Consider the following 14,220-nt stretch of genomic DNA (forward strand, 5'->3'; position numbering starts at 1 on the left):
AAGAGAAGATAATGCATGATGAGGGAAAAAAGTGGAAGAAATGCAGATATCAAGCCCAGATAACTAAAGGCACATTGACATAAGCATATCTTCATGTCTGTACAATGGTAAAAGCTCTCTGTATATTGGCAGCTGCTTATAAAATCCTAATTTACAAACTAAGCCAGGAATACATCAATTGATAACTCTCTTTCCTCTTTTTAAATACTTCAGGCAGTTTAAAACATAATATCCTGACGTGTCAATTGCATCGGATCTAAAACACAGAAACAGGGCATTCAGCCTAACAAGGGTAGGTCAATGTCTACATTTCATATTTGCCTCCTGGTCTAACTACCTCATCCACTCTAACTATCCTTTCACCTTTGTATATTCATCAGCCCACTCCCCACTGTTCCATCCCTTAAAAAAGTCCTTTTGAAATGGGCTGGCCACTCCAAGTGGCAACAAATTCCAAATTGTCAGCACTGTTCACATAAAAACACAATCCACAGGTGAATTAATGACCTATCAACAAATCTGTACTGCTATGGTGAATAACCACCTGGAAGCCTCACTGAAGGCGGACTGTGTGGAGCAAGCATTCCCACATCTATGCAGAAGAATGAATGCTTCAAACCATACACCAAACAGTCCTAGAAAGTGGAGACTGGAACATGATCTCTAAATATCAGGTTGACATCCAGTGGGACACACACATCTAGATGGAGCAACTACTGCTGCCAGGGGTCTAGTCTCAATGAGTCAAAAGAATTGGGTTTGGGGCCTATTCCAGCCAACTGCAGCAGTTAGGGTGTTGGCTCTGGAAATCAGGTTGATGTCCAGCTGAGGTAATTGCCTCTATTAGTAGCTCATCTCCTGGCTCCTCAAAGCCTGTCACCATCTACAAAGCACAAGTCAGGAGTGTGAATGGAATACTCCCCGCTTTTCTGGATGGGTGCAGCTCCAACAACACTCAAGAAGCTTTGTACTATCCAGGACAAAGCAGCTCACTCGATTGGCACCACATCCATTCTCTCCATCACTGACGTTCAGTAACAGCAGTGTATACTATCCACAAGCATACTGCAGAAATTCACCACAGGTCCTCAGACAGCACCTTCCAAACCCACAACCCATTCAATTAGAAGGACAACAGCAACTAATGCAAGGGAACATCACCATCTGCAGGTTCCTCTCCAGTCCACTCACTATCCTCACTTGGAAATATAATCACCATTCCTTCACTATCGCTGGGTCAAAAGCCTGGTATACCTCCTCTTCCACACTACACTTGAGGAAGGAGCAGAGCTCTGAAAGCTAATATTTTCAAATAAACCTGATGGACTATAACCTGGTGATATGTGATTTTTGACCTCGTCCAACTCAGTCAAACACTGGCACTTCCACCGTGGAATTCCCTCCATAAACGGCACTGTGGGTCAACCTACAGCACGTGGACTGCAGTGATTCAAGAAGAGAGCTCACCACCACCTTTTCATGGGCAAAAAATGCTGGCCCAGCCAGCAATACCAACGTCCCATGAATGAAAAAAAAGAGTGTCACCTGTATCTCTATAGTAAAGGGTGAGACTCATAATCCTAAGTAGTAACCCACCTATTGAAAGGTATTACGATAAGAAGAAAAATCAGAAAAACAATTGCAAAGTGTTTCAAGTATTCTTCACTAGTAGGTGGCACATGAATCTGAGATGTCAGACTTTTTCAGGACTGGATTAGCAGGCAGAACACAATGTAGCAGATAAATTATTCCCCGTCACAATTTCATAAATAAAACCATTAAAGTTTTGCTTAAATTTTATCCTGCAAATTGATGTGTTAAGAATATTAACAGATGGAATTATAGTTCGATAGTAGGTACATGATGCCAAACACCTATGTTGCAAGTTAATAATGGCTAATAGACAAGGTTTGGGGACCACTTTCTACTACACTTAAGCCATTTGTTGTAAACATGAGCTAAAACACTAGAACATTTTTTTTTGAAGAAGGGTCCAGACCCGAAACGTCAACTTTACTGCTCCTCTGATGCTGCCTGGCCTGCTGTGTTCCTCCAGCTCCACACTGTGTTAACTCCAACTCCAGCATCTGCAGTTCTTACTAGCTCTAAAACACTAAGAGGTGTGTTTATTCACCATAAAAAGTTTCAAATGAAATCACTGGTGTAAGTGTACTCTATTAAATACTATTCCATTGCACAGCTATTAAAGGTTCCAAAAATTATACTCTAACCCAAACAGATGTCTAGGTGATGCCCATGTACTGTTTTGGTGTTAGCAGTGCTGTGGTGCAGGTGAATTCTGAATTTCCAGCCAACACTGAATGTTTCATTCAGTAGGTCAACGGAAAGAGTTCAGAAGATCGAACAACTATCAACAAGCTACGCCACTATTTTCAAACCATAAAGCTCTTATGTCAGATTTCACTAAGCTCAGAAGTTTTTTCTGTGCCACTTTGAGCAGCCAGTTGACACTTTGATCTAGATGGTCCCTGGTTCTTAATGCAAACTGACTCCTGAGCCAGTTAAACTCAAAGCTGGCTGTGGGGTTGTCAATTTCCCCAGCACTGTATTGGAGAACACTGCTGAAGTGTCAATTTCATTGTCACTTTGTCCTTTCAAACTGACGGGACGAAGCTGAAGTCAGCACACTGAGCTAGGGAACTGTATCTGGCAGTAATTAGTAACAATCAAGAGGCTAGGAGAGTGCTGACTGCAGCATTTACACAGCCTGCAGGTGTCATTGGCTTGCAAATGGAAGTAAAGCTTATGAATGCAGCAGAAGCTAAGAATTGTTCTAATTTCACTGATTGTTCATTATTTTTATGCATAGGCATTAGCGCAAATTGAGACATTTGGTCATTTATGGAGGGAGCACTTAAAGCTAATAATGTTACATTGCTCTGTTTAAGATTTTTCCTCTTGTACAAAAGCATGGTCAAAGTCAAAATTTACAAGCCAAATATTAACAATGTTAAAACCTTCATACTGACTCAGCCCTTAAGCTTCGAGTTTATCTGTACTCCTGCGCACACTTTTCAATTACCACACTTCATATATTTAAGCATTGCTTTGTTTACCATAATACAACTTGATATCATGACATTTTGGAGTTGATGTTAGCATGCTGAAATTGGCATCAAGAGAATGATACTATCCTCAAATGAATTAGTATTCCAGGGTGAAATTGACAATAATTGGGTCAGGATCTAAGATAGCACCTGAGATAGCAAGAACTGCCCATGCTGGAGTCAGAGATAACAAAGTGTGGAGCTGGATGAACACAGCAGGCCAAGCAGCATCAGAGGAGCAGGAAAGCTGATGTTTTGGGTCAGGATGCTTCTTCAGAAATCTCTGAAATTTCTGAAGAAAGATCCTGACCCCAAATGTCAGTTGTCCTGTTCCTCTGATGCTGCCTGGCCTCCTGTGTTCCTCCTGCTCCACACTGTGTTATACATTACATCTGACTGTCTTTGACATTGAGGACGAATAAGAGGATCATGGTGGGTCAGGAGCAGATGATTGATCTGCTGATTCTTGTGTTGCTAAGTTGAACATTTTGCCCGGCAGGTTCACAGGGAGCCTTCTACTGCACGGAGGACTACCTGCATTAAAAACTTCTTTCAATATGCAAAGTGGAGTGCTATAATGTACATGATACCCTGATTGAGCACTTTAGCACAGAATTAGTGTAACCATAACACCCTAGTGGCAATGGAGCTGAAGAGACGCCGTTGAAAGTAAATAAATAATAATTGAGCTGCCATCCAGCATGTGTACATAGGAATACACTTTGGAGCTCTCGAGTCAAAACTTGTGCCCAAAGAGAAGGCACTAATAAGTTAGTTAAATTCCTCCCCCTATATCCGTTAGGCAACAGCCACTATTTTATCCACACTATGATAAACAAAACTATATAATGTAATTGACGGTGAATTCATTTTGAACTTCCCACATTCAGTGCAACACCCAATTTGTTTTCTCAGCCCCTAATGTAAGCCCATAAGACATAGCAGAGGTAAACCATTCAGCCCATCAATTCTGGCCTACCATTCAAGATCATGGCTGATCTGATTGTCAACTCCACTTTCCTTCCTTCTCCCCATATACCTCAATTCCTTTGCTGATTCAAAATCTGTCTATTCAGCCTTGAGTATATTTAATGACACAGCCATTACTCTTCTGTGGTCAAGAATTCTACAGATTCATTACTCCCTAAAAGAAGAAATTTCTTCTCACTTGTCTAAAATGAGCAATCCCTTATTCTGAGATTATGCCCTTTGATCTTAAATTCTCCCACAAGGTGTAAATAGCCTTTCTGCACCTACCCCATCAAGTTCTCTAAGAATCTTTTGTATTTCAATAAACTCTCTCATTCTTCGGAACACTCTAATGAGTACAGACTAAGCCTATATAATTTCTCCTAATAATAAAATTCCTTCATTCCAAAGACCAATCTTGTGAATATTCTCTGGACTGCCTCCAGTGCCAATACATCCTTCATTAGACAAGACGAACAAAACAGTATACTAGCTGTGCTCTGACCAGTATCTTGAATAGATTCAGCAAGACCACCCCACTTTTAGACTTCATTGTCATTCAAATATAGGCCAACATTCTATTCATTTTCTCTGTTATCCAATGAACTTGAATACTAGTTTTTTTTTTCTGATTCATGCATGAGGATGCCAAATTCCTCTGTCTTGTGGTCTTCTGCAGTCCTTCTCCATTTAAATAATATTCAGCTGTTCTATTCTTCCTGCCAAAGTGCATAACCTCACATTATCCCACATTATTTTTCATCTGCAAATTTTTTTTATCACTCACTTAACTTGTCTATATGCCTCAGTAGGTGATGCATCATCCTTACTATTGGTGCCCAAGCGCCTCACTGCCCCCCACCTATTTTTGTGTCATCCACAAACTCAATATTAGTACATTAATTTCTGTCTCTGGTTCCTCATCGATGCTTACTGCTGCTGTTTCTTTTTGACCTTGGGAGGTAATACAGGCTTGATGATTGAAAAACTAAGTCCAGGAATGCTGTAGTCCACTGCCTGCATCCGTGACCACATCTGACCCTGCAACAGTATTGATGGTTTGTTTGCCACGACAGTTGGATCATTGTTTTCAGAGGTTGTATTTAGTGGCATTTCTGTACAACTAAGTGATTAATCACAACTGCTGCTTGTGTGAATGCCACCCGGAAATGGTCTTCCACTTCTCCACATTTGCAAATGCTAGAAGGTAGATGCTTTAGATACCCATCCACCTATGTGGGCCAAGAACATGGGACATTTAGCAACTGCCAATTCCTAGCCTGAGTCCTGTTAATGAATGCTGAACCCAAATTTGACTGAATGTTGCAGTTTGGTTTCAACCCCCTCACATGTATGCTCATATCATTGATCAGGGATGCCCTCCAAAATTCCTCAGCAAATATTCATGCATCCTGCCAAGATTTTAAGGCAGAGATTGGAGGCAATGGTTCATCTATCCTCAAGTTGCCCAAGAGTGAACCTGGCGTTAAACAGGTTTATTGGAAATTCACCTCAGTAAGTAAATCTCCCAATAGTTTGGGAGGTCCCATGTACCAGATACTCCCCAATCCACAACGATCACTTCACCAAAAATAAAAGAAAGAGCTACAGTAAGGATGTTGTGAAACTTGAAAGGGTGCGGAAAAGATTTACAAGGGTGTTGCAGGGTTTGGAGGTTTTAAGTTATAGGGAGGAACTGGATACGCTGGGGCTATTTTCCCTGGACCGTCGGAGGCTGATGGGTGATCTTATAAAGGTTTACAAGATCATAACAGGCATGGATAGGGTAAATGGGTAAGGTCTTTTTCCTAGGATAGGGGAGTCCAAAACTAGAGGCATAGGTTTGAGGTGAGAGGGTTAAGATATAAAAGCGACCAATGGGACAACTTTTTCAAGCGGATTGTGGTGCACATATGGAATGAGCTGCCAGAGGAAGTGGTGGAGGCTGGTACGATTACAACATTCAAAAGGCATCTGGATGGGTATACGAATATGAAGGGTTTAATAGGGATATGAGCCAAATGGGGCTAGATTTATTTAGGATATCTGGTCGGCATGGACAAGTTGGACTGAAGGGTTTGTTTCCCTGCTGTATATCTCTACCACTCTATGGCTATGTATCACTTAGCATCTGGTTCTCATTATCCATCCAGTTTACCTTTGAACATAGGAGCTGTGGATATTAAAACATAGAAATTCCTTCATACAATACATTCTCTTCCCTATTACAATATACTTAAATTGCTACCAGCTTAATTGGTCCATGATTGCTAACATTTGTCTGTGCGTTCATGAAATGTTGTTGATCCACAGTTCTGGCAACCATGAATTCCTTTGATCACTGTTCAGATCCTTTGCTGCTATTCCATATTCCTGGCTTGTTACTGTCCTATTTAGGTATTTTCTAATCAACCTGTTCAGAGATGCTAGTATACCTCCTCTGAAACAGGTTACGTGACTTCTTGCAAACTTCTGCCAGGTCCGCCCGATCATGAACAATTATTCACACTTTCAGAAGCAAGGTGACGTTCCGGTCATTTCTTTTACATATTTTGGGGACTCTCATTATCCAACAAGAATCAGTAGTGATGTCATGTTACAGAGCTTGCTCTCCAAACCAGTTTTTGCACCTACTTCATTATCTTGTGATTCTCCATAACTGGTTAATGAACTTTGACTCACATGCTGCTTAAAAGTTTCATTTGCTGCTTGGAGAGCATTAAGAAAGTTCACTGTTCAAAGTGAGTCTCAATTGCTGCTATTTTTCACTTGCACTACATTTGCACAAGTCCTTTGTTTCCGAGCTCCTCATTCATGTCACCTCAAAGTCATCATTCATAAAGAAAATTAAACATTTTTCTCATTCTTTTCTTCAAATCATGTCAGGTATACCCCAGCACATTGGCAAATGAGTTTTTATTAATTCCTCTTTAAGCCACATTCCCTGAAGGGAGTGAGGTTCTCAATGCAATACAGAGAACTCCACAAGTTGCATTTTCTGTGCATTTTTACCGATAGCATTAGTGATTCTTAATGAACTGTCAGTTTGAAATCTATGACAACAAGCCTGCCATACTAGCAGTGCACAAATCATTATAACTAGCCCGACAAACAGTAATCTTAATCTTCTGCACATAGATTATGGATTTTCCCAGAAATGCTAAAGGAACTAAAGACACAGTCTTACATTCATCTTAGGATTGGAATCAAAAGGGAATGCATAATTCCTGGACATCCCCAAAAGCTTCACAGGGGAGTAGTCAGATAAAAGTCAACAGCAAGTCAAAGGAAATATTAGGAGAGTTGACCAAAGCTTCACCTAAACATAGTTTTACTAAACAACATAACAGAGATGCAAGGCAAGAATTTCAGATCCTAAAACCTAAATATTCATTGGCACAGCTGCCAATTTTGAGGCAATGAGTATGGATTGTACAGAGGCCTCAAATGAAGAAACAAAGTTGCTAGCACATCTGTCACAGAGAGTACAGCCCAGAGACTCTAACTAATATCATTACATTCTGATTGGCCTGTCCTTCTCTGAGTAAGTTAAAAGTGCAAAATCTTGAAACATATGTAAAACCCAATAGTTCTATCATTACTTAGCATTCTGTCATATACTGAACCTGCTGTACATCCAAACTTTTGATCAGTAGTAAACATTGTGAACACACTGAGTCACTGCAGTGCACTTTTTCAAGGTGAATTTATGGACTGTCTCTTTATTACAGAAACATACTTTCGCCCTGTTACAATCAATCTTTATCTGACTCCAGATAGCATACTTCAATGCATATTATTCCCACGTGCCATTGCCACTTGGTCTATTTGAAGTTTTATTGAGATTTGATTGTAATGTAACTCCAGATTCTGTAACGCTAACTATACTAGCATAAGATAATCTCACCATTCACAAGCTCAGATATAGGTGAGACGACCCACCAACTCTTCATCTCATTTGCAGAATTTGTTTTTTAGCCTTTGAGAAAAGATTGAGAACTGGATTTTCACTGATGCTGACAGAAGTCCGTATTACAGAGTGAAAACCCTTACCACCAGACTTCTACATCCTTCCAACATTCCCACAAGCGTTTTGGAGCTGACCTCATTCCATAAATGTACATGGTCCATGGCACCACAGAGGGTTTGTAAGCCATAAGGGAAAACCGCAAGTGGCAAAAAAAAACCTTGATCCTGACAGGTTTTGGAATACAACATAAATTCCATTCTTAGTATTTATTAGTTTATTGCTGTGCTATATGTAAGATGTGATTTCACTGCAATGATTGATTATAGAGCTCAACCTCGCAATAATAAGTTGACACAGGGTTGAGTTACAGTCAAGTATTCTTCCTCGTTATGCATTCTAACTTGAGGAAAATGTTGCTTTAAAAAACTCTATTGTCATTATCTGAAGCAAGTTTAATGTCCAAAGGTATTTACATTCAATTTCAAAAGACTAGTAGGTAGCTGTAGAAAAGAAAAAGCATCTGCTCATGGACTGCTTTGATTGACAGGATTGACAAGTCCAGTTTATCAGAAAATTAAAGCACAACCATTTGTTTTGCAATATATTGTTTCAATTTGAAGGGCTTGTTTTCACTGCTAAGATCGTTATTAATGTCAGGCTAACTGGGGAATCATGTTGGCTCAGTGGTTAGCACTGCTGCCTCACAGTGCCAGGGTCCTGGATTTGATTCCACCCTCCAGTGACAATCTGTATACAGTTTGCACATTCTCCCTGTATCTGCACTGGTTTCTGCCCGGTGATCTAATTCCTCCAACAGTCCAAAAATGTTCAGGTTAGGAGGATTGGCCATATTAAATTGCCCCAATGTGCCCAGGGATATGCAGGCTGGGTAAATGTGGGGTTACGGGGATAGGGAGGGATACTCTTTGGAGGATTAGCACTGACTTGATGGGCTGAATGGCCTTGTTCTGCACTGTAGGGATTCTATGATTTAAAGTATCAAAGGTTTCACCAGCACTTAATGCATGGGGGAGCAGTGCAGAAAAATTAATTAATCGTTTTAAGAAATTATGAAAGGATAATGAATTACTTTGTTTTGATTTGGTTGCTGAATAGATGTTTGCTTGTTTTTGCAACAGATTGACCATTTGAGGGGCTTTGATCTTTTTTTGGAATAGCTTCTTTGAGTGTTGCTTATCAGCATGAAGAATGTTTGCATGAGAACTCTAAAAAATAAACTTCTAGCCATCTAATAATGTCTATTTCAGACATGGCTTCTGATACTAGAGAAGCAACTGTGGAAGATACATGAAAGGTATAGAGTAATCATTGGGAGCTTGGAGGGCCCATTTTGACTTGAAGGGTCTAGGACAGGTGTGCAAGGCTTTGAAGGCATGGGAACATATGGAAGGTTCTAAGGGTTTGAGGGTCTGGGATTTGTCACTGCAATTGTGTTGATATTCCAGTAAACAAAGGAATGGATTCTAACCTACCTACCTACCTTTTTTGTCACATTGAGCTTGTCTTGACATTCTTGCCTTCTCCATAAAAAGCTAGCATTTAGTGTATGTGTCTGTCTGCCAGTGTATCTAAACATGGACAAATGCCTGTGTCCCATGCCTGAGTGTGCATGTATCGGTTTGTCTGGGTGAAGTTATAAGGGTGTATATGTATGTTTGTATGATTGTGTCTAACTTCGTATGAATATATTTTTCTGAGGCTTGTCATATGGCTGTGTAAGGTGGCAATGTCTACATTTGTATTTATCTACCTTGTGTGCCTTTGCACAAATGGGTCCTTCTGCATCTGTGTGCATAAATGTTTTTGTGTGTACGTGTGTGTGAATGTGTGCGAGTGTGTGTACATGTGTGTGAGTGTGTGTGAGAGTGTGTGAGAGTGTGTGTGCACGCTCGCACATGCACACATGATGCGGGCATGTGTGTGTATGTGAGAGACAGTGATTGTGAGTGTGTGTGTATCTGTGAGTGTGAGTGTGTACATGTGAGAGTGAGTGTGTGTATTTGTGAGAGAGAGAGAGAATGTGTGTATATGTATGTGTGAGAATGTGTGTGTGTATGCATGAGAGTCCGTGTGTGTGAGCAAGAGGGAGTGCGTGCGTATGTGTGGGAGCGAGAGAGTGCATGCATGTGTGCGCGTGTGGAAGAGAGAGAGAGAGATGGTTTCCAACTCTGGTTGTGTATAACCTTAGAAATTCCATCAGATGCCCAGCCCAATCAAATATCCTATTGCCCATATCCAATATTTTTATAACTTCGTGAACTAAACTGTTCAAAGAAAATTTAAGAACACAATTTATGTCCGAATAATTTTCTCGTAGATTGATTTGTAATTCCAGGTGATGATTCTTGGACAAGTCTGGAATTTGGACCATCTGAGAGGGCGTGCATTTGTCTTTGTTCCTGTGCTTACCAAATCCATTTCCAAGAAAATGGTAAGATCACTGCTTTATAAATTTTAAATTTTAAATGTGAAAACTTCTCATAAAATCGTAAGAAATAGCAGAAGGAATAGACTGTTGAGCCTGCTCCACTATTCAATAACATTGTGACTGATCTGATTATCTTAATTTTTCTGTATTTCCTCTAAAGTGCTGCACTGGCTTGTAGATCAAAAATCTATCTCCTTCAACCCTGAATCCATTCAATGACCCAACCTTCACTGAGGCCTGTGAAATAGAATTTTCAATATCAATCACCATCTGTGAGAAAAAACTCTCTTATTTCTGGAAATCTCCTTATTTTTGTGCTCCCTAGTTCTAGATCACACTCAGAAGGTAGAATTTCCCAATTTCTCATCCCCCTTGTCATGAAAGAACAGCAGAATATCCAGGATTAATAATTGATCACAAATTTTCATGATGGACCTATTGCATTTAAATATTCAAATGAAGAAGTGTTATACATTGGAGCAGACATTGGTAGCTGAGATCTGTCTCTACCTGTACATAGCTCAGTGCACACAGATGGAGAGCACATTTGAGGTGTGCGTAGGTGGGCAGTAGATAGAAGACAAACAAGGCTATAACTCTTTTTCTGAAATAGTTCTATCAAAATAAAGGAATGTTTCCAAATGTTTGCAGTGGACACAGATTAGTATCTGTCTGAGATTGTTTCTAGATAATTGTGCAGCAATAGACTAAGACAAGTTTCATACCAAAGCCAAACCCTCTTACCTGTTATAATGGGGTAAGACTGAGGTCCAGGGACACTGGTCCCTATGTCAGCTGAATTTGTTAGACTTGACTTCATTTCTTCCAGCCCCCCAGCCAGTGACGCCATGGTGGAATAATCTGCACTCTGGAAATACAAAGACAATTTATCAGGTATTTGCTTCTTCAATGCAATATTTGCTTCTTCAATGCAATCCCAGTAATACTATTCATAGTGTTTAATTGTTCAAAGGAGTCTGCCAATATTGGCTATAATAAATGAGGAACCTGTGAAACAGGAGTGGAAAATTGCAAAACATGGGAAAAAGAAATAGCTGTAGATGTTAGCTGGTGTCAACAAACTCAGCATAGAACAGGGAAGGAACCTAAAGTTTCCCAGTTCTATAAATCTTGATACCATATTGGGGGAGGTGTAAATGCCCAGGGATGTATACAATTTTTAATAAATGCACTGGTGTCATGGTGCAGCACATTATCTCATAGCTATGAGCACCAAGGAAAATGAAAAGTAAGTATTTACATAACACCCTTCATGGCTTCTGGGCATCCTGAAGTGTTTCACAGCCAATGAAGTACGTTTGAAGCCATCATTTTTGTAGTGCAAGAATGAAATAACGCCTCAGAGGCTGGTATCCCATCACCAAGTCACCGTTTATTTACAGGCAGAGAGTCCTTGATACTGATACAGCTTCCTTAGAGCCAGCTCTCAGAATAAACAGGATGTCCGACACTCCTGTTTATATCTGTCAGCCAGGGCTCCCTGATTGGACCAGATTAACAGTTCCAATCAGTGAACTCATATTCTATGAGATCCACCTGACTGACCTCATTTTAATCATTACAGGAAATGAGGCAGCCAAATTGCACGGGACAAACCCAAAGAAACAGCAAGCTGATAATGGCCAGCTCACATGTTTTCGCAATGTTAATTAGGAATAAATATTGTCAAAGATGTCAGGGATCATTCTCTTGCTTTGCTTCAAAATGATGCCCTAGGATCATTTACATCCAACTGAGAGCTCAATCATGATCTCAATTTTAGCGTCTCAGCCAAAAGACAACACAACATACCGTGCAGTACTGGACTGTTGGCCTTGACGCTCAAAAGCTGAAGTGGGCTTGAACTTTCAATCTTCAGGCTCTCAAGTAAGTGCATTACCAGCTGAGCCACAATAATTGCTGATTGATCTGACCACAGACATATACGAAATGGAAGTCCATCCAAGTTATCATGTGTGTTTGTAATTAGTTGGTAGGCCTCAAAAAAAAATGATTGAAGCCCAAGGTAAACTGGCCTCATCACAAGGTGGAACAAATTGCAGAACTGGGTCCATGACAAGAGACACCCAGAGATCAAACTGTAGAAAAATAGTGATCTCTGCATAAAAGTTAAAGAGTAATTTAGTAATTTAACTGATTTGTTATGGTTTAAACCTTCTTTATAAAGTTGTTGATTGGGAAACTAATGGAAAGAAGTCAGCAATTTGTATTGTTGGTTTAAGTTGGTTTAACAAAATCCTACATTGCTCTTTTCCACCCAACATCAAAGTTAAAAATAATCACATCCCAATCCCCAACAATCAAAATGTGCTCTTCAAAGTAGTTCTCACTTTGTACTTTGGGGATTAAACCTAGTAGCTTTTGACTTGCTTAGATGTGCTCACTGTTCTGTTACTGTTTTATGAGTGATACCACTTTAAGTAACTCAACTTGCAGCGTAGCTTGTACATATTCTATGCTGCGGGCGGTACAATGTGGAGTAGCTTTAGCCTCTGATCATATGGATGGTTTCAAGGTATAGTCTGAACCATGTGAGACAATACAGTGTGGAGCTGGAGGAGCACAGCAGGCCAGGCTGCATCAGAGGAGCAGGAAATTTGACGTTGCGGGTCGGGACTCTTCTTTAGAATTTCTGAAGAAGGGTCCCGACCCGCAACGTCAACTTTCCTCCTCCCCGATGCTGCCTGGCCTGCTGTGTTCCTCCAGCTCCACACTGTGTTGACTCTGACTCCAGCATTTGCAGTTCTTGCTATCTCTCAGTCTGAACCATATGTTTGGATTCTTAAAGGGGCATCACTCAAAGTTTGATACTTTAATTTTGCTTCTTGATTAAAGTCATAGAATTTTACAGTACAAGAGGAGGCCATTCAGCTACCATGTATGTACTGGTGTGACAATACTATGGCTTTAAGAGGTCTATTTTATCCTGGTTCTTTTTTTTCTGAAGAATGGTTATGATAGAGGTTATGAGCAGTCTGCTCCAAAGCCAATAACGTAAACAATTTGAGAAGTTTTGTTTTTTTTTTAAGTTGGGACAATAGAAACAGCCCGAATGGGTGGGGTCAAGCTCCTACAAAACCAGGACTTTTAGTTTTAGCTTTCTGCAGTTGCTTGGATCTTGAAACTGGATGTGGAAGTTCTTATTCCTCCCTGTTACAGCTAAAAGCTGGGGTTCTCTTCCTGCTGGTAGAATTTCATGTAAGACAATCTATTTTACTGAATTTGCATTTGCCAAAGGTGTGTTTATGGGCTGTTACTTTTTTGGAACAGTCAGTTAGTGGTAGTAAATATATATTATTTTGTTAAGCATTTCAATAGAGTTACAGTTTAATTTTTTTGACTGTATTTTGATTTAGTGTATGAATAATGTATGTCTCATTTCAAGCCTGGTAGTTTGACCAATCGAATTGCATCCAGAATACAACACCTTACACTTAACTTTAAAATAATAAAAAATTACGATCTAGACTATCTTCTTAATATAGTTTGAAGGGGTTTGGTCTGGACCATAACACTGGCTCCTGAAAGAGCTACACAGGTAGTCCCATTCTCCAGCCCTATTTCTGTAGCCCTCTAAATCCATCAATTTCAAATATATATCCCACTCTCTTTTGGAACCACCTATAGAATCTGCCTCCACCACTCTCCCAAGCAGGCCATTCCAAATTTTAATACATCTCTGAGTAAAGAAGTTTCTCTTCATCTCATTCCTAGAACTCTTGCTGACAATCTTGAAATTGTAA

The 14,220-nt window shown here is 40.1% G+C and overlaps 1 protein-coding gene across 2 annotated transcripts in view; it reads right to left on the reverse strand.

Moving 5' to 3' along the window:
• pax5 (paired box 5) overlaps positions 1 to 14,220 on the reverse strand; it is a 203,017-nt gene that overhangs the window by 82,610 nt on the left and 106,187 nt on the right. For both annotated transcript variants that reach the window (XM_059643140.1, XM_059643146.1), the window contains one exon: positions 11,201 to 11,324. In XM_059643140.1, coding sequence (XP_059499123.1) covers positions 11,201 to 11,324 — 124 coding nt within the window. The remainder of the gene's footprint in view (positions 1 to 11,200; positions 11,325 to 14,220) is intronic.

This window comes from Stegostoma tigrinum, chromosome 3 (genome assembly GCF_030684315.1).
Source record: "Stegostoma tigrinum isolate sSteTig4 chromosome 3, sSteTig4.hap1, whole genome shotgun sequence".
Classification (NCBI taxonomy): domain Eukaryota; kingdom Metazoa; phylum Chordata; class Chondrichthyes; order Orectolobiformes; family Stegostomatidae; genus Stegostoma; species Stegostoma tigrinum.